The sequence below is a fragment of the Erythrolamprus reginae genome, chromosome 5 (genome assembly GCF_031021105.1).
Source record: "Erythrolamprus reginae isolate rEryReg1 chromosome 5, rEryReg1.hap1, whole genome shotgun sequence".
In the NCBI taxonomy this organism is placed as follows: domain Eukaryota; kingdom Metazoa; phylum Chordata; class Lepidosauria; order Squamata; family Dipsadidae; genus Erythrolamprus; species Erythrolamprus reginae.
The window spans coordinates 20,455,755-20,479,500 of NC_091954.1; the positions used below are offsets into that span (position 1 = coordinate 20,455,755).

Sequence of the window (23,746 nt, forward strand, 5' to 3'; positions counted from 1 at the left end):
AAATTCAGACCCTTGGCAACTAGTATAGAGATATGATGGTTTTAGTTTCTAAGATCACTTGATTGCAATTTGCGATTTTCTCAGCAAACAAAATCAGTGGGTGTGTGGGGGGGACTGGATTCACTTAAGGACAGGGATGGGCTTTAAAAACTTTAAGAAAAGGGTTCTCTGCCCAGTTTCTGGGTGGGTGTGGCCATGGTGGGTGTGGCCTAATTGGCTCCTGTACCATGAAGGGGAACATTTTTGCCCTCTCTGGGCTCTGGAGTCTTTCCTCAATCTTCCAGGAAAATGAAAATGGCCTCTCCAGGCTATGGAGGCCTTCTGGAGCAGACCCTCTGAAACGCTCTGAAACACTCTAAAACTCTGGAGAAGGCCTTTGAAACGGGCCCGTTTCTGGCTTTCCCAAACTTCTTGTAGGCCCATTTTTCACCCTCCTTGATCCTCCACACATGCCCAGCACTTACCTGCATCCAAAGTGGACCACGTGGAGATTCCTGGGAAGGGTGAGGATAGCCTGGAGTGGAATTTGGGGGTTCTCCAAACTGCACATATTCTTAGTTAGAAGTTCTCCTGAACCCTTGCGAACCCCCAGAAGCCCACCCCTGCTTAAGGACCATGGAAATTTGCTTAATTACCAGACATAAAATTGGACCTGACTCACTTATAACCACCTTGCTTAACAGTTCTAATTTCTGATCCCAATTCTGGTTATAAGTTGAGGACTACTGTAATCAAACTGCTGAGAAGAAAATGCCATGAGTCATTTCCGCCACTAATCAAACTTTAGCATAGATCAAACTATGTTCTTAGAAATAAATGTTCTTCAGTCTCTTCAGTTAGTATATACCTAACATGAAAAGCAAGACTCACCTGGAAGACAGATGACCCTGCTGGAAGGCCCTCAGGAATCTCGGTGATAAAAGGCAAGTTCTGGAAGGTGGGATCATTGTCATTAAGGTCCAGCAAGTTTACAAACACAGTGGCACTGCTTGTGGCCCGTAATGGTGGCCTCCCACCTGCAGGGGTCAGAAAAGTCATAAGATCAATCCCACCATCATCTTTTCAATTGAAACCTGGCAAAGAGACATTCTAGGACATGGGTCCTCAAACTACAGCCCATGGGGCGGATACAGACTACTGAAGCCATTAATCTGTCCCACGCACGATCATAAGGCTGCCCCCTCTAGCTTCAGTGCTCAATTGCTAGCTTTCTTTAGTTCAGAAGCAGCCCCCTGGGGGAGGAGGAGGAAGCTGAGGGAGGGGTTTTTCATTGCCTGTGTTCCGGGACCTAAATTGATTAGCTGTGTAGTTATCAGAGTAAGCCTATTTAACTTAAAAGATTTTCTTTTCTTTCTCTGTCATCCATCCAATTCTAAATGAAACTTGTGGTGGACTTTTCCTTTCTGATCAGTCCTCCTGATTTGGCCTCTTTTAGATTTAATCAGCATAGAGGTATTGCCTGTAACATTTACTTTATATATAATATTTACCTTTTAAAGCAAATTGGTGTACGTGTGAAAGAAAGAGCAAATTGGTGGAGTTGTGTTTGGCTACAGACAATCTCAATAGGGGTTTATAAAATTTGAAGTCTGTTCATTTAAAATAAAGTAAGAAATGAAGATTAATATTGCTGGAAGTAGTAACAAAAGATAATGCCATAAGTTAAATGCATCAGAAATCAATTTACAATATGCAAGATAAGGATATATGATACATTCAGAGAAATGCAATACTTATGGATTTTAGAGCGATCCTCTTTCCCAAACCTTGGGGGTTTTAGTTGCAGTCTGAATTGGTGCAGTTCTCAGTCAAGTTTATTATGTGGTCTTCTAAAATATATGATCAGCAGTTATTTGTTAATTAATTCAAAGTGTCAGTTATGACCTATAAAGTCCTTCATGGCATCGGACCAGAATATCTCCGGGACCGCCTTCTGCCGCACAAATCCCACTGACCGATTAGGTCCCACAGAGTTGGCCTTCTCCAGGTCCCGTCAACTAAACAATGTCGTTTGGCGGGTCCCTGGGGAAGAGCCTTCTCTGTGGCGGCCCCGACCCTCTGGAACCCTCCTGGCCTTTCATAAACTACTTAAAATCCACCTCTGCTGTCAGGCATGGGGGAACTGAGATAACTTCCTCAGGCCTATATTGTTCATGTATGGTATGTTGTGTGCATGTTTTTTAAATTATGGGTTTTTAGTTTTAATTATTAGATTTGTATTGTACATTGTTTTTTCTATTACTGTTGTGAGCCGCCCCGAGTCTACGGAGAGGGGCGGCATACAAATTTAATAAATAAATAAATAAATAAATTTGGAAGAATATCCTGTTTGTTTTATTCTTTTTTTTATGGCTTATTTTAAGAATCCTGAAGCTGCTGTTGTACTGAAATTAGGCAAGTGGCAAGAAGGTGTGTGCTCTTTTTCCCTTGGAGGGGTGGGTGGGTGTCTTATTAAATAAATAGATGCACTTGAGTTCAGCAACTACCGTTGAGGAAGGCTAGAGGATGGACTGATAAATTGGCCACGCCCACCCAGTCACATGGTTACTTAGCCATGCCCACCCAATCACATGACCACCTAGTCACACCCACTTAGCAGTCTGGCCCCCAACAATCTGAGAGACCATGAATTGTCCCTCCGTGTAAAAAGTTTGAAGACCTCCATTCTAGGTCAACATCATGGTGAACCATCTTAAAATGTGGTGGAAATCTTCAAGGATTACATTTTGGGAAAAGTCAAAAAAACAATTACACTAGCAGAATTTAGAAAGTAGCATTTTTAAAGAAATACCCATTTCAAAACCCTGTAATATCTGAGAGACTTTTCTCTCAGTTTTATCAACAATATACCATATAAACCAATGTGGAAGTAAATCCTAGTCAAATGTACATATATAACTTAAATAACTTAATATAACTTAAACAAACATACGATCAGTGACAGAGACCACAATCTTCCTCATGAGCTCAGCTTCTTGTGGGTTTGGATTTTCTCTGTCCAACACAACCCCTGTGGTCCGAATCTTCCCCGTGGTGCTATTAAGACTGTAAAATTTATTTGGTGGTCTGATGTTGTAGACAAGGGAGCCATTTTCTGCAAGGTCTGGATCAAAAGCCACCACCTACAGAAATCAGAAAGGTGTCCTTTATTGGCATATGAAGACAGTTTAAACAACCTGTTTAGTTTTCTAAGCATTTATGCCCGCTCTAAAAGAAGCATGACATTGAAATGCTTAGGATATAAGCATCACTTGCAATGTAGTTGAAAAAATTAAGTCCATGCATCTTTTGTACTGCAATAGCAACCATAATCCCTAGATTCGCCCACGTTTCTGCAACACTCCGTGGCCTGCACTGGCTGCCGATCGGTTTCCGGTCACAATTCAAAGTGTTGGTAATGACCTTTAAAGCCCTACATGGCATTGGGCCAGAATACATCCGGAACCGCCTTCTACCGCACAAATCCCAGCGGCCGATAAGGTCCCACAGAGTTGGCCTTCTCCAGGTCCCGTCGACCAAACAATGTTGTTTGGCGGGTCCAGTGGGAGAGCCTTCTCTGTGGCAGCCCCGGCCCTCTGGAATCAACTCCCCCCAGAGATTAGAACGGCCCCCACTCTCCTTGTCTTTTGCAAATTACTCAAGACCCACCTTTATCGCCATGCATGGGGCAATTGAGATATTCCTTCCCCCTAGGCCATTACAAGTTATGCATGGTATCTCTGTGTGTATGTTTGGTTTTATAATAAGGGTTTTTAGTTGTTTTATTAATTGGATTGTTACATGCTGTTTTTTAATCATTGTTGTTAGCCACCCCGGCATACAAATCCAATAAATAATAATAATAATAATAATAATAATAATAATAATAATAATAATAATAATAATATTGTAGCATCAGTAATATAATGTACTGTATATACTCTGTAATATGGTATATGAAATATTTATATTGTATACTTTTTTTTTCATATGTTGTGAGCTGTCCCGAGTCCTCAGAGAGGGGTGGCATCCAAATCCAAATCCAAATCCAAATCCAAATCCAAATCCAAATCCAAATCCAAATCCAAATCCATCCATCCATCAATAATGTTGTAAAACTCTACCACTGGTTGGCCACAGAGATGGATAGAGAAAACTCTAGCTGTTCTAAGTGGCCATTCAAATTGCGCAATCTAGATCAGGAAACTCCATTCCTTCTGAAATTTGCCAAAGCGCTCAATACCAAAACTGGAGGTGTCAGGGACACTGGCCTAGGATATCAATATGCATCCTTTTCGCAACCCTCGAAATCTGTGACCAGCTTAGCTGGATGTGGACCAGTCATAACAGATGGAGGGCTAATTCATTGCCAGTTGGACATTCAACAGCTCTTCTTCCTTAATGGATTTTTAGTAGTGAGAAACGAATGCAAAAAACATGGAAGAAATATGGAAGAACTGCCACATATTTCAGAGTATAAGATGCATCCTTTTCCCTACTAAAAGAGGCTGAAAAATTGCATGCGTCTTATACTCCAAATGTAGCTTTCTCCAAAGCTTTTTTCCACTAACTATCTTCCCGGCTCTTCCTGGCTTGCAGGCTTTTTCCTTGCTACTCACTCCAAAGAAGGTTTTTTCCAGCCCTAAGTTGCAGGCCTTTTTTCACTGCTAGTCGCTCTGAATAAGGTTTTTTAAAAAAAACCCTAACTAGGAGATGAAATAATGTACTGAAGCTGACCACACTAAGGATGCTAGCCAGATGAATACCCCCCCCTATTTTTCTCCCCCAAAACTAAGGGGTGTTTTACACAGTGTGCGTCTTATACTCCAAAAAAATCTGGTATAAATGAAAGATGAGGATATCCAAACATTTCCTAATAATCAGTGATTGAAGGGAGGCAAATGCACAATGAATGTCTTATCCCCAAGCCACCCTCACATTATCAGGAACTATTAGAACATTTCTTTTATGACTTTAAAGGCAACAATGCTAAAAATCAGGAGAAGAGAAAATTCTGCCAAGAATAAAAACCACAGCATTTTAGTACCAGCTGATCTGACAAGAAACTGCTATTCAGGATACTAAAAGGCATCCTTCAGTTTATCCATTGCAGTGGGTTTAAATATTCATCAATTTGCACTAGCAGTGAGGACTAAACAAGCTTACTCATTAAGCAAAGATTTCCTGAACTGCATTTAGCAACTGTTTTCTAGTGTAATACATTCACAGCAGGTCCACTGTTGAAATATATACATGCATGATGGATCTGATATATTTGCACAGATCTTCAGACAGAGTTTAAATTAAGAAGTGTGGCAGCCTCACTTAAAACTCTGAAACACAGCTGCCTCTTGCAAGGAATGGTAAACTTCTCAAGAATGAAAATTAAGCCGCTCTTTGACATAAATGAATACATTTTTTTCTATTGATGTTTATTTTTAACTATGGTATCGTCTTGGACAACTGGTGACTTGATCAAAGTTATATAATCATGCATGGGATAGAAAAGGTGGATAGAGAAAAATTCTTTTCTCTATCACACAATACTAGGATGAGGGGGCCACTCCCTAAAGATCATAGATAAAAAAGTGAGGACAAATCAAGGGAAACATTTCTTCAACCAGAGGGTCGTTGGTTTATGGAATTCACTTCCAGAAGAGGTTGTGACAGCTGTCAGCCTTGATAGCTTCAAGGCAGGATTAGACAGATTCATGGATGCCAAGTGTATTGGTGGTTATTGAAACAGATGTCCATGTGCCGCCGCTATGTTGGTTGAGGCAGGCAGGTTTCCCTTGAGTACCACTTGTTGGGGGTCAAGGGAAAGGGAGGGTCTTGCCTTCTCTTTCTGCTCAAGATCCCCATGGACAATTGGTGGGCCACTGTGTGACACAGAATGCTGGACTTGATGGGCTTTGGCCTGATCCAGCATGGCTCTTCTTATATTCTTATGGTTCTGTAAATTAAATTCGTAATGGGAGATGTGAGTCCCAGGATGGATTCATTCAATCCAATGATGGGTTGCTCCTGGTTCAGATTGGTTCTTAGAACCAATAGCGTCAGCAATGGGAGGGGCTGCCCAGCCAGGACCCTCCTCCCACTTCCCCGGGACACCTTTGCACACCCAAACTGGTGGAAAAATCATTTACAACATGATACAACATGTGGCAAAACTCACAGTAACTAGTGATGGCCGAACCCAACGGTGTTCGGGTTCGGCAAGTTCGGCCGAATTTTATGCAAAATTCGGCCAAACTCAAACCCGAACGGGGAATCCCTTCCATGAAGAGATTCCGGGGGCGGAGCTTTGACATCACCGGCAGGTTGCTAAGGATGCCAAGGTGATCACTTCCTGGAATCCATGGAATCCAGGAAGTGGTCACCTTGACGTCCTTAGCAACCTGCTGGTGACATCAAAGCTCCACCCCTTTGTTATTTTTACGAAAAAGGACACCGCAGCAGCACTGCAAGCAAAGGGCGGTCCTTTCATGTAAAAATAAACATGTTTTGGAAAAATTTCAGGTTCGTGTTCGGCATACCAAACACCGCAAAATTCGGTACGGACCCGAATTGTGCGGGTTCAGTTCACCCATCACTAACAGTAACAAAAGTTTCACTTAGCAACAGAAATATTAGACTCAGTTGTCCTCATAGGTTGAGGACTACCGGTACCCCTGAACAAAAAAGGTGGGCTATACCTATCATAAACACACAAATGACTATAAGGCTCAAGGCTGATTTAGCCGTCCATCTTTCCAAGATTGGTAATATGAGGATCCAGATTGTTGAGGGTCATATGCTGACTCTGTCAAGCGTTTTAGAGAGGGCTGTAAAGCACTGTGAAGTGGCATATAAATCTAAGAGCTATTGCTATGCTTAATGAAGAACACAAAGAAATGCAAAGTGCTATGAAAAGAAATCAGTTCCGTCTGAAAAAAGACTTCTGGAACTTTAAATGTGATCTGGGCTTCTAATGTATTGATACAAAATCTTGACCTACACTAATATAGGTGCTGAGTGTATGCTTCAAGTTGCAACTGAAATAAAATAGAAGTTTAAGAACCTACAAATAGAATCAAGGTGGATGGTGTATCAAAAAAGCAAAGATTTGCAAGGAAGAAAACCTCAAGGGCCACTTGAGGTAACTGAAAGTTAATTTACAAAGAATGAATTTGGACCGGAGAATATAAGAAGAGCCATGCTGGATCAGGCCAAAGCCCATCGAGTCCAGCATTCTGTGTCACACAGTGGCCCACCAATTGTCCATGGGGATCTTGAGCAGAAAGAGAAGGCAAGACCCTCCCTTTCCCTTGACCCCCAACAAGTGGTACTCAAGGGAATCCTGCCTGCCTCAACCAACATAGAGGCGGCACATGGACATCCATTTCAATAACCACCAATACACTTGGCATCCATGAATCTGTCTAATCCTGCCTTGAAACTATCAAGGCTGACAGCTGTCACGACCTCTTCTGGAAGTGAATTCCATAAACCAACGACCCTCTGGGTGAAGAAATATTTCCCTTGATTTGTCCTCACTTTCTTACCTATGATCTTTAGGGAGTGGCCCCTCATCCTAGTATTGTGTGATAGAGAAAAGAATTTTTCTCTATCCACCTTTTCTATCCCATGCATGATTTTATAACTTTGATCAAGTCACCAGTTGTCCAAGATGATACCATAGTTAGAACTAAACATCAATAGAAAACAATGTATTCATTTATTTCAAAGAGCGGCTTAATTTTCATTCTTGAGAAGTTTACCATTCCTTGCAAGAGGCAGCTGTGTTTCAGAGTTTTAAGTGAGGCTGCCACACTTCTTAATTTAAACTCTGTCTGAAGATGGTGTATCCAAAAAGCAAAGATTTGGAAGGAAGAAAACCTCAAGGGCCACTTGAGGTAACTGAAAGTTAATTTACAAAGAATGAACTTGGACCGGAGACCTTTGCTATTTCCACACCTCCACAGAAGATTAATGTTTCATTATGGGCTTTTTTTAAAAAAGCAGGGTCTTCTTGTTTGACGATTTTGTGGATTCTCTTCACTTTCCCCTCATTTATTTTCTGTTTCACGCCCGTCATTTTTCTCCTAGCGTGATGGAGAATAATTCTCCCTTCTCCCTCTTTTTTATTTTGCCAGTGGGATTTGAAAGGCTTTAAATCAATGTCTTTCAAAGAGGTCCTTGAAGGAGGTCGCAAACTAGGTTGAAAAAAAGTTGAAGTTGGTCATTTTTTAAAAACTTTTTTAAAAAAAACCACTACAAAACCCCAACACATGGACTTGCACACACAAACAGAAAGGCCAGGAATGCTTGAAAAGTTGGGAGCTATAAATGCAGTTCAAAGCCTAGACAGGTCTGTGATGTATGTTTATCCAACCACATAGAATGGCCACAGAATTTGTAGTGTGGGAACTGGAAGTGAAGGAATTCTAGCCTTAGTAATAACATCTAGCACTTATAGAAACATAGAAACTGTTCTGTCTGGGTCCCCCCAGACGCCAACACCAACCAAAAAGAGTATCCAGACACACTGGTAAAAAGCAAAGGCAGTTTATATAATTCAAAGCAAACACAGGTAACAAAAACTGTTCTTACAGACAGGAACACTATGAAGTTTCACAGAGGTTTCACAAAGGCCAGGCAATAAAACAGGATTCTTGCTGGCAACAACGACGCTGGAGATAATAAAACCCACACCTCCCCCAAGTCTTCCAGACTTCTAGGCCACAAGCCAAGATCAGAGACGCCCAGAATCGAAGCAAGGTCACAGGATAAGACTGTAAGGGCGGGCCTGCCTTTTCAACCCTGCTGAGGAGAACCACACCCAAACCCAGCTGTTGCCAATTCAGGGATGGAAATACCTTTCTAATTGGCCCCGTCTTTGAGCTGCACGTCGCTGCCTCATGTCTATTATAGCCTGTGCGTCTTCATCCAATGAATCCAGGCTACTAGCTGGGGAGAGTCCCCCCCCCCCGGGGGTCTCAGGCTGCTCTCCCTCCTCCTCTTCCTGATGTTCCTCTCCCCCGTCTGCCTGGTCCTCCCCCTCCTGTTCACTGTCCTCTTCCTCTGGGCATGGATCCGGCAGAGATCCAGCCGGTCCCTGAGGAGCCTCAGGCTGAATCACAACAGAAACATAGAAGTCTGATGGCAGAAAAAGACCTCATGGTCCATCTAGTCTGCCCTTATACTATTTTCTGTATTTTATCTTAGGATGGATATATGTTTATCCCAGGCATGTTTAAATTCAGTTACTGTGGATTTATCTACCAGGTCTGCTGGAAGTTAGTTCCAAGGATCTACTACTCTTTCAGTAAAATAATATTTTCTCACATTGCTTTTGATCTTTCCCCCAACTAACTTCAGATTGTGTCCCCTTGTTCTTGTGTTCACTTTCCTATTAAAAACACTTCCCTCCTGAACCTTATTTAATCCTTTAACATATTTAAATGTTTCGATCATGTCTCCCCTTTTTCTTCTGTCCTCCAGACTATACAGGTTGAGTTCATTAAGTCTTTCCTGATACGTTTTATGCTTAAGACCTTCCACCATTCTTGTAGCCCGTCTTTGGACCCGTTCAATTTTGTCAATATCTTTTTGTAGGTGAGGTCTCCAGAACTGAACACAGCACTCTATATAGCAGGATCATAATCTCCCTCTTCCTGCTTGTTATACCTCTAGCTATGCAGCCAAGCATCCTACTTGCTTTCCCTACCGCCTGATTGCACTGTTCACCCATTTTGAGACTGTCAGAAATCACTACCCCTAAATCCTTTTCTTCTGAAGTTTTTGCTAACACAGAACTGCCAATACAATACTCAGATTGAGGATTCCTTTTCCCCAAGTGCATTATTTTACATTTGGAAACATTAAACTGCATTATATTTATATACTGCTTCATCATGCTTTACAGCACTCACTGAGTGGTTTACAAAATCAGCATATTGCCCCCAACAACCTGGGTCCTCATTTTACTAACCTCAGATGGGAAGAAAACTGAGTCAAGAGCCAGTCAGGATCAAACTCCTGGCAGTGGGCAGAGTAAGCCTGCAATATTACATTCTAACCACTGTGCCTGCACTGCTCCTTATGTTGTAGAATGCACTAAGAAAAAATAACATTGCAAGGAGTGTGACTTTTTATATGCCTTATTTGCGGTTAGCTGAAAGGTTCAGTCATTGGAAGCACTGGGACAATTGGATGAACTTTCGTGCTCCTCAAACTAATGAAAAACCTCCAGGGAATCCCGGTGTTCCCTGTAAAAAATGTGACAACTTCATTAAATTGCAAGTATGAACTGGGCTATGATTGGTTACACCAGCAGTTTTTCTTGATGCCATAGTTCCGGCATATGGATATTTATTACTGCACAGTAAAAAAAAGTAGCATGAGAGGCATCCTTCATGTAAACTTTTTATGGTGGGCTTTAAAACTGACCTCTGCCGTTTTCTTTTTATTGCAATTTGTTTTACAGTTTCTGTCTCAAGTCTTCATGGACAGTTACAGGCAATTCAAAGAACTTTACAATAAACTAGTCCTTAAATCAATATTTCTGACCCTTAGCAACTTTTAAGATGCATGGATTTCAATTCCCAGAATTCCCCAGCCACACTTCTAGGTACTGAAGTCCACACATCTTTAAAGTTATTATGTTTGAGAAACACCGATTTAAGTTTCAGAACACCCAGTTATTACTTAAAACCACAGTGATAATGTTACATCCAATCAGATAACCCTGCTTCCTAAAATTGAAAAGCAAATGACTATAGGATTTTTAATGGGGAATGTTCCATTTAACTCTTGGTGTTCCTCATTGAAAGTTTTACAGTTCAAATAAAATAAAAAAAATACAAAGTCAACCCTAAAGTACAGTTGCAGCTCTAGAGTGAGATTTTAACCAGCTGGGTTACTTTCACTACAATTGGATTTATTTCCCAGAAAATTTACTTAAGACTGCTGAAACCCAGCAGGACTCCTCCTACACGGATGCTCAGACACGCTGCTATTAAGCTGCACAAACCAGCCGAAGGAAACATTAAGGAAACCAGCTGCAGCTACTACATCATATTAACACCCTTGAAAATGTTCAAAGATCCTTCACAAGAAGAGCCCTTCATTCCTCCACTCGAAACAGAATACCCTACGAAACTAGACTTACAATTCTGGGTCTTCAAAGCTTAGAACTACGACGCCTTAAACATGATCTAAATATTGCCCACAAGATCATATGCTGCAATGTCCTGCCTGTCAAAGACTACTTCAGCTTCAACCACAAAAACACAAGAGCACACAACAGATTCAAGCTTAATATTAACCGCTCCAAACTTGACTGCAAAAAATATGACTTTAGTAATCGGGTTGTCAAAGCGTGGAACTTATTACCGGACTCTGTAGTATCATCCCCTAACCCCCAACATTTTACCCTTAATCACCCTCAACCAATCCATGGCTGACCTCTCCAGAGTCCTAAGAGGTCAGTAAGAGGCGTACATAAGCACACTAGAGTACCTTCCGTCCCCTGTCCTATAGTCTCTCCCATATCTCATATTTCTTCTCTACTATATCCTCTATAACCTTCATTGTTTATTATTGTGTATTGGACAAAATAAATAAATTAAAAAATAAAATAAATATTCAGAAACAATAAACCAGGCTTGGCGATTTATAGCCTGCAGGTGGCTTGAGGAGGGAGGGGCAGTCCCCAGAGCACACACAAAAGAATAGACAAAGGCCAAACTTTTTGGCTTGTTGGAAGGCAGTGATTTAAAGAAAGGTGTTAAGCAAAATCAGCGAATGGTCAATTCTCTTTTCCTCCTTCCTCTTATAATGGGTTGTTCTAAATCAGGGGTGTCAAACTCACAGCCTGCAGGCCAGATGAGTCACACACTGGCCATGTCCACTCCTGTTTTAGCAAAGGGGATACAATGTGTATTTTCTTTCCATGCTTTGATTGTATCAGGAAGCTTAGATTTATTTATTTTTATCTATCTCCTTATCTTCTTGTCTGTCTGTCTATCTATTTTGCCAACCATGTATGAAAAAATAAGTATAAGTATAAATATAACATATAAATATATACATTTAAACAGGTATAAGTGTAAGCATAAGAAATGAAAGATATGCTACGTTCTGTCATGACAGTGTGATGACACCCCTGTTCTAAACGAATGCAGATATCTCTTCCTCTATTCTTTCATTGATATGTTCTATTACTATATTTTCTTTTCTATTCTTTCTTAGATATATTTTACTATGAGTATCTCCTCTATAACCTTCATCGTGTATTTTACTATGTGTGTATATATATATACCCACTAAAACCCTCATTGTGTATTGGACTAAATAAATAAGTAAGTAAGTAAGTAAGTAAGTAAGTAAGTAAGTAAGTAAGTAAGTAAGTAAGTAAGTAAGTAAGTAAACAAACAAACAAATAAATAAATAAACAAATACAAATAAAATATGGACCTCATAAAAAAAGGCAACTGCCTCCATTTTCTTGTCTTCACTCCCAAGTATAGATCTACAATGCTTCTTCCCTTCCCTTCCCTATCCCGCACTTTATGGATCCTGAAAGCTTTTTAGGCAACCTTTAGTCATTCTGTTGCATTCTTCCCATCATGGGACATCCATGTCCAAGAAGCAAATGAGAACTCAGGTGCTGCCTGGGCTTTCTTGAATGTATATGTAGGGCTTAGTATTCCACAAAAGTAGCAGCTCCACTCCAATCATTTGTCATATGCGCAGCGGAATTAGCGAGATAACATTAAAAGTGGAAGTGGTACCTTAACAACATGAGGGGACAAATATTGGAGTCAGGTATTAATTCATGAATATATCAAAGAGATTCTAAGTCTTGAAGTCTTGAAGCCAGAGTAAAGACTACTATAGTTCACCAAAATGGGTGAACAGTGCAGTCAGGCGGTAGGGAAAGCAAGTAGGATGCTTGGCTGCATAGCTAGAGGTATAACAAGCAGGAAGAGGGAGATTATGATCCCGCTATATAGAGTGCTGGTGAGACCACATTTGGAATACTGTGTTCAGTTCTGGAGACCTCACCTCCAAAAAGATATTGACAAAATTGAACGGGTCCAAAGACGGGCTACAAGAATGGTGGAAGGTCTTAAGCATAAAACGTATCAGGAAAGACTTCATGGACTCAATCCGTATAGTCTGGAGGACAGAAGGAAAAGGGGGGACATGATCGAAACATTAAAAATATGTTAAAGGGCTAAATAAGGTCCAGGAGGGAAGTGTTTTTTAATAGGAAAGTGAACACAAGAACACAATCTGAAATTAGTTGGGGGAAAGATCAAAAGCAACGTGAGAAAATATTATTTTACTGAAAGAGTAGTAAATCTTTGGAACAAACTTCCAGCAGACGTGGTTGGTAAATCCACAGTAACTGAATTTAAACATGCCTGGGATAAACATATATCCATCCTAAGATAAAATACAGAAAATAGTATAAGGGCAGACTAGATGGACTATGAGGTCTTTTTCTGCCGTCAGACATCTATGTTTCTATGTTTCTATAGACTCTGTATCGGTTTTCTATATAATATATCAGTTCAAACATGTCTTTGGTGATTTTTTTTTTTAATTACAAAAATATTAGATTGCGCTGAAATGGATATGATGACAAGACGCTTAAATGATCAAGAAGATACGGAATTTTATGATACATGGAACAAAGTTTATATATGGATAAATAAGAAGAAACAATAGAAGGTTAAGAAAACAATTAAATAAATGAGTGAACTGTTTCGGCAAAGATAAGATTTATGTGTTATAATAGAATTAGTTAGAATATGTTTGTTTTAGAAGTATATTAGAATTAGTTTACATATGAAGAATTATTATGAGATGAATTTTGAATTTATATTAGAATTAGCTTAAATATGAAAAATTATAATGAGAAGTTTAACAAATTATTTCTTAACATTTATAATAATGAACTGTATTTAAAATGTGTATTCTTTTTTCTGTATTCAAATCTATACTTTTGAGATAAGCGGGGAAATACAACCCCAATTTTGTGTTAAATGTATGTGTGTCTGTTCGTCTGTTTTATGAAAATTTAATAAAAATATTATTTAAAAAAAACATGTCTTTGGTGATAAAGCTGGCATACAACATGGGGACATGTGTTAAAATATCTTTTCCTCATTAGCTCATTTTCTTTTGTAAACCCCCTTCCTCCAAATGGCTTTCTTCTCATGAAGAAGATTTATAAATGTATACTTTTTTTGGATCATGTAGTTTAAAGCATTTGCGGAATCCTGTTTCAATTATGTACTCCATTCCCCCAGCCCACTTTAATATTTTATAAATATGTTCTAAATAATTTAACCAACAAGCAGGGGGAAGCTAAAGAGATCTAATAGAGTTCAAAGTGTAACTTTTGCATATTAGAAATTTAAAAAAACCCACAGCACAGGAGAATGTGTGTCATATACTTGGACACCTACTGTTGTGACATCGGAGTTGGGAGGAGTCATTTCCACCAGGTTGATGAAATATGGCTCATCTTTCCATACAGGATAATTGTCATTGATGTCCAGCAAAGTGATGTTTACCTGAAAAGAACCATAGTTGTAAATTCACATTATTTTCCTAGGCATTCCAATCAGATTCTCCCAGCATCACTATAGATAGCACTTTCACAAACGTTTGAAGTGAGCACAAGAACAAGGGGGCACAATCTGAGGTTAGTTGGGGGAAAGATCAGAAGCAACGTGAGAAAATATTATTTTACTGAAAGAGTAGTAGATGCTTGGAACAAACTTCCAGCAGATGTTGTTGGTAAATCCACAGTAACTGAATTTAAACATGCCTGGGATAAACATATATCCACCCTAAGATAAAATACAGGAAATAGTACAATGGAGACTAGATGAACCATGAGGTCTTTTCCTGCCATCAATCTTCTATATGTTTCTGTTCTTCATTGTCGATAGAGGAGGAGGATTAACTCACCTCCTCTAACCTCTAAGCTTTAAATCCAGGAAAGTTTTCAAATTTCTCTGCTTATCTTTTCTGACATTGTCAGTATCTCTATTGATGAATGTACGAGTCACAAAATAAGCATACTTGACTAATTTTTCTTTCACCAATTTTCCACAATGGTTCCAGGATTGTCTCTTAGTTACACCCAATAAACTGAGATTATCTTCCACAGATATTCTTATCATATTTGGAAATGAGTCTGTTAGTTGTAAAATGTGTATTTTCTTTCCATGCTTTGATTGTTATCAGGAAGCTTAGATTTATTTAATTTTATCTATCTCCCTATCTTCCTGCCTGTCTGCCTGCCTGTCTGTCTGTCTGTTTTGCCAACCATGTATGAAAAAATAAGTATAAGTATAAATATAACATATAAATATATAAGTTTAAACATAAGTGTAAGCATAAGAAATGAGTATGAACCAATAGAAATAATTGGACAGGGATGGTAGGCATGCTAGTATGCTTATGCACACCCCCTTACAGACCTCTTGGGAATGGGGTGAGGTCCATGGTAGACAGTTTAACGTTAAAGTTATGAGGGTTTGAGGATGTAACAACTGAGTCAGGTAGTGCATTCCAGGCTGTTGCTGAAGTCATATTTTCTGCAATTGAGTTTAGAGCGGTTTACTATGAGTTTATTGTTTCCCCGTGTATTATTGCAGTTGAAGCTAAAGTAGTCATTGACAGGTAGGACAATTTTGTGTACGAAGTAAACCATAGGCGGTGTAGTTCTAGGTTGTCCAGGCCCAAAATTTCAAGCCTGGTGGCATTGCAAGAACAGGAATGGAATGTTGCTGATACAGTTCTACAGAGGAATCATTGAGTCTGTCATCTGCACCTCTATAACTGTCTGGTTTGGTGCTGCAACCCACAAGGACCGACACAGACTTCAGAGGAAAATCAGAACTGCATAAAAAACAATTGCTGCCAACCTGCCTTCCATTGAGGACCTGTATACTGCACGAGTAAAAAAGAGGAAAATATTTACTGACCGCTCGCATCCTGGACATAAACTGTTTCAACTCCTACCCTCAAAACGTCGCTACAGAGCACTGCACACCAAGACAACTAGACACAAGAACAGGTTTTTCCTGAACGCCATCACTCTACTAAACAAATAATTCCCTCAACACTGTCAGACTTTTTACTAAATCTGCACTTCTATTCTACCAGTTTTTCTCATCATTCCTATCATCCTTTTCCTCCCACTTAGGACTGTATGACTGTAACTTGTTGCTTGTATCCTAAGATTTTTATTAATATTGATTGTTTATTCATTGCTTGTTTGACCCCTATGACAATCATTAGGTGTTGTACCCCATGATTCTTGACAAATGTATCTTTTTCTTTTATATACGCGGAGAGCATATGCACCAAGACAAATTCCTTGTGTGTCCAATCACACTTGGTCAATAAAATTCTATTCTTCAAATACTTCTGCACTTGTTCAATTGTATTAATGTCCGATATGCAGTGTGGATTCCAGGCAGACAAGCTGAATATAACAATTGGTCTGGCAAAGATTTTATATGCCCTGATTTGTAGTACAATGTTAGGCTAGGTAATTAAGTTAAAGTGTCTTTTTGGCAATGATGTTACAGTGACCTCTAGGTAGATGAAGTTCATCTACCTAGATAGTAAATGAAGTTCATGTACACAATAAGATTTTTAATAATGAGGTTTAGCATTGTGCTTTTTTTTGGTGCCTTTGTGTCAATCTGAACTCTTGGAAACTTCATATGATTGGACCATTCAGGATCTTTTTGGGAAAATTTTAAAGAAAGTTTCCTGTTGTCTCCTTTCTAAAGCTAAGAAAGGTTTATTGACTCAAAGTCACCCCAGCTGGCTCCCATCCTTAAGGAAGGACTAGAATTTGGGTTTTGAAAGCCCATTTTAAAATTTTGCTTTGCTGTTTGTTTCTAAAATTATTTGGGAATTTTAATGACCAGATAAACCAGTTAATACCTGGCTTTAATGAAGAGTTCATGCACTCTGTTTAGCCTATTTAGATAAATCAACCATCAGGAAAAATAACCTTTAGATAATATGCAAACTATTTCTAATTTAGACTAAAAACCTAAATCCTTTTATTTGACAGTCAGTTCATTTGAACATAAAAACTGATACAGTTTCCTGCCCTCATACATATTATATCTTCTGCCGCACGAATCCCAGCGACCGATTAGGTCCCACAGAGTTGGCCTTTTCCGGGTCCCATCAACTAAACAATGCCATTTGGCGGGACCCAGGGGAAAAGCCTTCTCTGTGGTGGCCCCGACTCCCTGCAACCAGCTCCCCCCAGAGATTAGAGCTGCCCCCACCCTCCTCGCCTTTTGTAAACTCCTTAAAACCCACCTTTGCCGTCAGGCATGGGGGAATTGAAACATCTCCCCCGGGCCTATATAGTTTATGTATGGTATGCTTGTGTGTATGTTTGCTTTTAATAATGGGGCTTTTAGTGTTTCTTTTAAATTATTAGATTTGTTATATATTGTTTATTATTGCTGTGAGCCGCCCTGAGTCTACGGAGAGGGGCGGCATACAAATCTAATAAATAAATAAATAAATAAATAGATAGATAGATAGATAGATAAATAAACAAACAAACAAACAAACAAACAAACAAATGCCACGAGGAGTAGATTTCAACAAAGAGGATCTAAGTTAATAACAGCAATAGTGTTAAAAGGTTCTAGGGAAGACTATACAGGTAGCCCTTGACTTATAAAAGTTCATTTAGTGACCATTTGAAATGGCAAAGGCATTGAAAAAAATGACATGACTTCCCCCCCCCCTCACATATATAAGCATTGTGGCATTGCCTACGATCACGTGATCAAAATTCAGATTTGGCAACTGAGTCTTATTTATGATAGTTGCAGTATCCTGGGGTCATGTGATCCCCTTTTTGCGACCTTCTGACAATGGGCAAGCCACATTCAATTAGTGGTGCAGCCTTGGTGGCGCAGTGGTTAGAATGCAGTACTGCAAGCTGTTTCTGCTGACTGCTGGCTGTAGCTCACCAGTTCAAATCTCACCAGGCTCAAGGCTAACTCAGCCTTCCATCCTTCTGAGGTAGATAAAAGGAGGATCCAGATTGTTGGGGGCGATATGCTGACTCTGTAAACAGCTTTGAGAGGGCTGTAAAGCACTAGGAAGCAGTATATAAGTGCTAAGTGCTATTAGTAACCATGCAACCAGCAACCAATTTGGCAACTGCAGTGTTTTGTTTAACAACTGTGTAAATGTTGTAAAGTGGGGCAAAATTCACTTAGCAAATGTCTACCTTAGCCAGACAAATTTTGGGGCTCAATTGTGGTGGTAAGTTGAGGACTACCTATAGGCAGTCAACTTGATAAACCGGAAGTAACTTTTTGTTTGTTTGTTTGTTTGTTTGTTTGTTTGTTTGTTTGTTTGTTTGTTCATTCATTCATTTATTGGATTTGTATGCCGCCCCTCTCCGGAGACTCGGGGCGGCTAACAGCAATAACAAGACAGAGTACAATAATAATCCAATACTAAAAATGATTAAAAACCCATTAATATAAAAACCAAACATACATACAGACGTACCATGCATAAAATTGTAAAGGCCTAGGGGGGAAGAGTATCTCAGTTCCCCCATGCCTGGCGGCAGAGGTGGGTTTTAAGTAGCTTATGAAAGACAAGGAGGGTGGGGGCAATTCTAATTTCTGGGGGGAGTTGGATTGTGCTGTGTGGCCTGACACAGGGAATTCATCATCAGGAGTAGAAATGGAAAATAAATAACATGAAGGAAAGCACTCTGTGCCTACTGTTCCTATTCCACTTGTTCCATCTGAATTATTAGATGAGAACATTAGCCTGTTCATTGTAGAACGTACTGTGGTGCAGGGTAAGAGCAACCTTTATTCTCGGAGTCATAATGCTGAAACACAATAGTTATAAATGCTCTTTTAATTTGGGAGAACACAATGCACTCGGGAGGAATTCAACCAGCGCAGATGTCTCAAGGTTAAACTGCTCACCAAAATGAGCATGCTGACATGGACAAATTCTTCTTTAATCCCTCAATCACGATCACAATATTGTAGCAAATGATAAATAGCCCTATTTAAACCAAGGGGTTGGGTTTTTTTGTATTCTCGGAGTATGCACAAGGGGAACTCCCTCTTTAAATAGTCTTCCTGGCTGTTGATAGCAATGATCAAGAAGGAAGCGAATCTATTACTAATCAGGGCAGAGGTCTTCAAACTTGCCAACTTTAAGACTTGTGGACTTCAACTCCCAGAATTCTGCCAAGTTTGGGGACCCCTGAATTAGGGACTTTCCCTGCTATTCTTACTTTGGAAAGATGGTAGCGGGACAGTCAGATATGAAGTGAGGAGATAGACTCTAGTTCCCACTTGATCAGAAAGAGATGAAATTGTTGAATCCTGGCTTAACCACCCTAACTGCTGCCTGATTGGTTGAACTTAAACAGCCAGCGTGTTGGATAGTATTTATTGGTCTCTCCCCTCAGAAATAAATTCCGTTGTTAACTATTTTAGCCAAGTCACAACAATAATAAAACAATATGTAACAAATCTAATAATTAAAAGTCACTTAAAACCCCTTACTAAAAAGAAAACATACACACAAACATACCATGCATAAACTGTGTAGGCCCGGGGGAGATGTCTCAGTTCCCCCATGCCTGGCGGCAGAGGTGGGTTTTAAGGACTTTACGAAAGACAAGGAGGGTGGGGGCAATTCTAATGGTTCCAGAGGGTTGGGGCCGCCACAGAGAAGGCTCTTCCCCTGGATCCTGCCAGACGACATTGTTTAGTCGACGGGACCCGGAGAAGGCCAACTCTGTGGGACCTAACCGGTTGCTGGGATTTGTGCAGCAGAAGGCGGTCTCTGAGATATTTTGGCCCAATGCCATGAAGGGCTTCCCCCCCCCCCGAGTTAGCCGATATTCAGCTTCAACAGAAATGATTCACTTTGGATGACTCCGTTTCTCCTTCGCAGCCCAATCTGTCTTACTGTGTCTACAGGAATTAGAACTATCTGCAGGATCCTGTGCTTTCTATCATAATGATGTAAATATAATCTCTTTATTAGAATATAGAGTCCAACCTATTGGTATGTACAGTAGTCCTTGACTTACAGCTGTTTAATGATGGTTCCAAGTTATGATAACTTCAGAAGAAGCCATTTAGAATATGTCCCCAATTGTGGTCATAAGTTGAGGGTGTCAAGCTATGTAGATTTAATAGCTGTAGGCTGGTGAGAGGTTGTAAGTGAAGGCAACCGGAAGCTGATGCAATGGGAATGAGGCAGCAGGGTTATTGCCACTTTAAGAAGCTGGGCAAGAAGGCTGCCTGTTTAAAGGAAGCCATTAGAAGGTGTGTCAACTCTACGGGTAACATCACAATAAACAAGTTGTGGTGACACACAACCTGGAGGAATGACCTTGAAAGAGAGGAGAAAGAGCCACAGGCTGCACAACTGTCACAAGAAGACATCTCAATCCACAGAAGGAATGTGTGTGTGAGTGTTATGCCGGCATGTTTCAACCGCCCATAATCACAGGGTAACTAGTCCAGGAAGACACACACCACACGATAAAAGGAAAACCCAAAAGTTTTTATAAACAGAAAAACAGAAACAGCTCCCTTTTTAAATGTCAAAGGGTTTTTCTGGTACACACAAGGCACAGGTGAAATGCAATCCAATTGCTCACCCAATAACTGGGAAATTGAGTGCAATTCTAAAGTCCAGAGAGTCCACACACACAATCCTGAACAGAAAAAAACCACGATCTTGACGAAACAATGACTCAGATAAACTGCCATGAGGCTAACACACCAGGCTGCACTTTTATCTGTAGCACTAATTACAGCAGCCCCACCCAACCACAGGTGGCCTCATTTTCTCTTGTAATAATCCTTCAGTTGTTGTCTCCTATGCATCACTCTACGCATGCGTGGATGTGTCATTAATTCTTGTTCAGAATCCAGGGATGATATAGAGGATTGATCTCCTCCTGGGCTGTCTGCCAAACTCCCCTCTTCCCTGTCACTCATGCTTCCTTGGTCAGAGGAGACAGATTCTACTGGAAGCAAAACAGGCCTGCGGCATGTGGATGTCTCCCCCACCTCCACCTCCACCTCCACATTGCTTGGGGCAGGAGCTGGGCCAGAGCTAACCACAACAGTGAGTATGAGTGTGTAAAACATTTCTGAAGAGTCCCTATGTTAGTAATCATAATTTAGGGTTCAATCTCTCTTCTCTTATCAACATTAATTGAATCTGGTCCCTAAGGAAGAGGGAAAACAAGAGAAGAGATGTGATGGGACAGCCATTTGTTCAGAATGGTAAAGGATGTCCTGCTTGAACAAGGGGTTGGACTAGAAGGCTTCCAAGCTCCCTTCCAATTCTATTATTCTAGGTTTTATAGTTGTGCATCTTATCTGTACTACCTTGAGGAGCTAATACATGGGGAGGTGCTTGCATTGTATTCACACATTACTGCTTTTCTTGCTTGTTCTCTCCTCTCCTCCAAGGATGCTTCTGGTGGTCTAAAATTAGGGGAAGCCTCTGTAATCAGAGGTGGGTTGCTGCTGATCCAGACAGGTTCTTTAGAACTGGTAGCAGAAATTCCCTGCTGCTTGCCAAACCGGCATCAATGGTCCATGCTCCCGAACCATTGCTCCAGTTGCCGCGGCTTGCCAAAAACCCCTCTGTGCACGTGTAATTTCTGCACATGCGCAGAGATTCTTATCTTGCCTGGAAGAGGTTGATCCCCTTCTTCTCTGTGATAGCCCCTCAAGTACTGCAAGTCTACTATAAGGTTTCTGTAGAAATACTACCTTATATGAACAAAGCCTAAGGACCACAGTAGATTTATCATCAGAAATTTTGCATTTCTTCTGGGAATGTTCTGGGAAGGGACATATGCATGTGTACAAAACATGCAATTATGTCACAATGCAAACGGTAGGGAAGGTAAGTAGAACCCATTCCTGATGTAAAAGAAATCATATGCTGCAACGTTCTACCTGTCAATGACTATTTCAGCTTCAATCGCAACAACACAAGAACACGCAACACATTCAAACTTAATATTAACCGCTCCAAACTTGACTGTAAAAAATATGACTTCAGCAACCGAGTTGTCGAAGCGTGGCACTCATTACCTGACTCAGTAGTGTCAACCCCTAACCCCAAACATTTCTCCCTTAAACTATCCACGATTGACCTCTCCAGGTTCCTTAGAGGTCAGTAAGGGATTTGCATAAGTGCACCAGTGTGCCTTCCGTCCCCTGTCCAATTGTCTCTCCTTATCTCATTTATCTTTTCTTCCTTTCAAATATGTTCACCTATACTTTTATATCTTTTCTTCTTTTCTTTACTTATATTATTACATATCTTTCTCTTCAATGTGTATTATGTTTTGGACAAAAATAAATAAATAAAATAAAATAAAATAAATAAATACATAAAAATGGTGGGCTAGAGATGCAAATAATAACAGTAAAAATAACAATGGTCACCACCACAACACCTAATTCCCTGATGTTGGTGTTTCTCAACTACAGCAATTTTATGATGTGTGGACTTCAATTGCTAGAATTCTCCAGCCAGCATGTTAGAGCATTTATCACAGAACATAGAATAATAGGGTTGGTATGGGCTTTGGAGGTCTTCTAGTCCCGTCCCCTGTCCATGGCAGGAGAGCCTATATCTTTCTGGACCAATCACTGTCTTCTTAAAAAACATCAAGTGATGGAGCATCCACAACCTTTTGAGGCAAGCTGTTCCACTGATTAATTGTTCTCACTGATAGGAAATTTCTCCCTAATTCTAGGTTGGTTCCCTCCTTTTTTAAAAAAAAAAATATTTTTATTGGTTTTGCACATAAGAATTACATAAACAAACATAAAACGGTGCACAGTGCATGTGCCCATCACCCGACTGACAATACCACCACCACCACCACCAATTGCGGGGGGTTCAAATATTTACTAGTTTATATTCTTTTCTTTCCTTAGCTCTACTTTGCATTTATTATTATTAAAAGAGTGATTGGAGTTTATTTTTCACATTTTCGTCACAAATTCTACTCAGCATATAATCTTTCACCTTATTCCACCGTACCATCAGCTTCTCCAATTTATTTTGTCAAAGTTGTTTAATCTTATTTCCATGATTTCAAAATGAATGTGATCCACCATGTACCAGTACCAGTTCTGTAATGTCCATTTTAAAGACTCTTTCCAACCCAATACCACTACCGCTTGAGCGCTTTCCAATGCTGCAGTTTTTATTTCTTTGAAGTCTCTTAATTCTCTTTGTTTAATTAATATCGCTATTTCTTTTGTAATTATCCACTTAATATTTAACATTTTATTTATTTCCTTCTGCACTTCCTTCCAAAATTTCTGAACTTCAACACACTCCCAGAACATACGCATGAAGATTCCTTTCTTTTGGCAACCATGCCAACAATTACCTTTCCCTTTCCCCTGGAAGTGTGAAAGTTGTGCTGGTGTATAATACCATTTATGTAAAATTTTCCTGCTCATCTCTTTAATTCTTGTATTCTTAGTCTTATATATATTTTCTACTATTTCTTTCATTTCTCTTTCATCTATTTGTAAATCATTTTGCCAGCATCTTGTCAAACCTTTTATTACTCCCTCTTCCGCTTGCGATAACATTCTGTATATATTACTTGCCTGTGCTTTTATATCATTAATCTTTTCTTTTAATATTTTCTCTAAGCAATTTTCTTCTCTCA

The 23,746-nt window shown here is 39.9% G+C and overlaps 1 protein-coding gene across 1 annotated transcript in view; it reads right to left on the reverse strand.

The window, feature by feature from the left end:
• The window catches only part of CDH23 (cadherin related 23), a 726,582-nt gene that overhangs the window by 228,016 nt on the left and 474,820 nt on the right, over nt 1–23,746 (reverse strand). The window contains exons 20-22 of the mRNA XM_070753910.1: nt 14,442–14,549; nt 2,933–3,122; nt 871–1,016 (exon numbers count right to left, since the gene is read on the reverse strand). Coding sequence (XP_070610011.1) covers nt 871–1,016; nt 2,933–3,122; nt 14,442–14,549 — 444 coding nt within the window. The remainder of the gene's footprint in view (nt 1–870; nt 1,017–2,932; nt 3,123–14,441; nt 14,550–23,746) is intronic.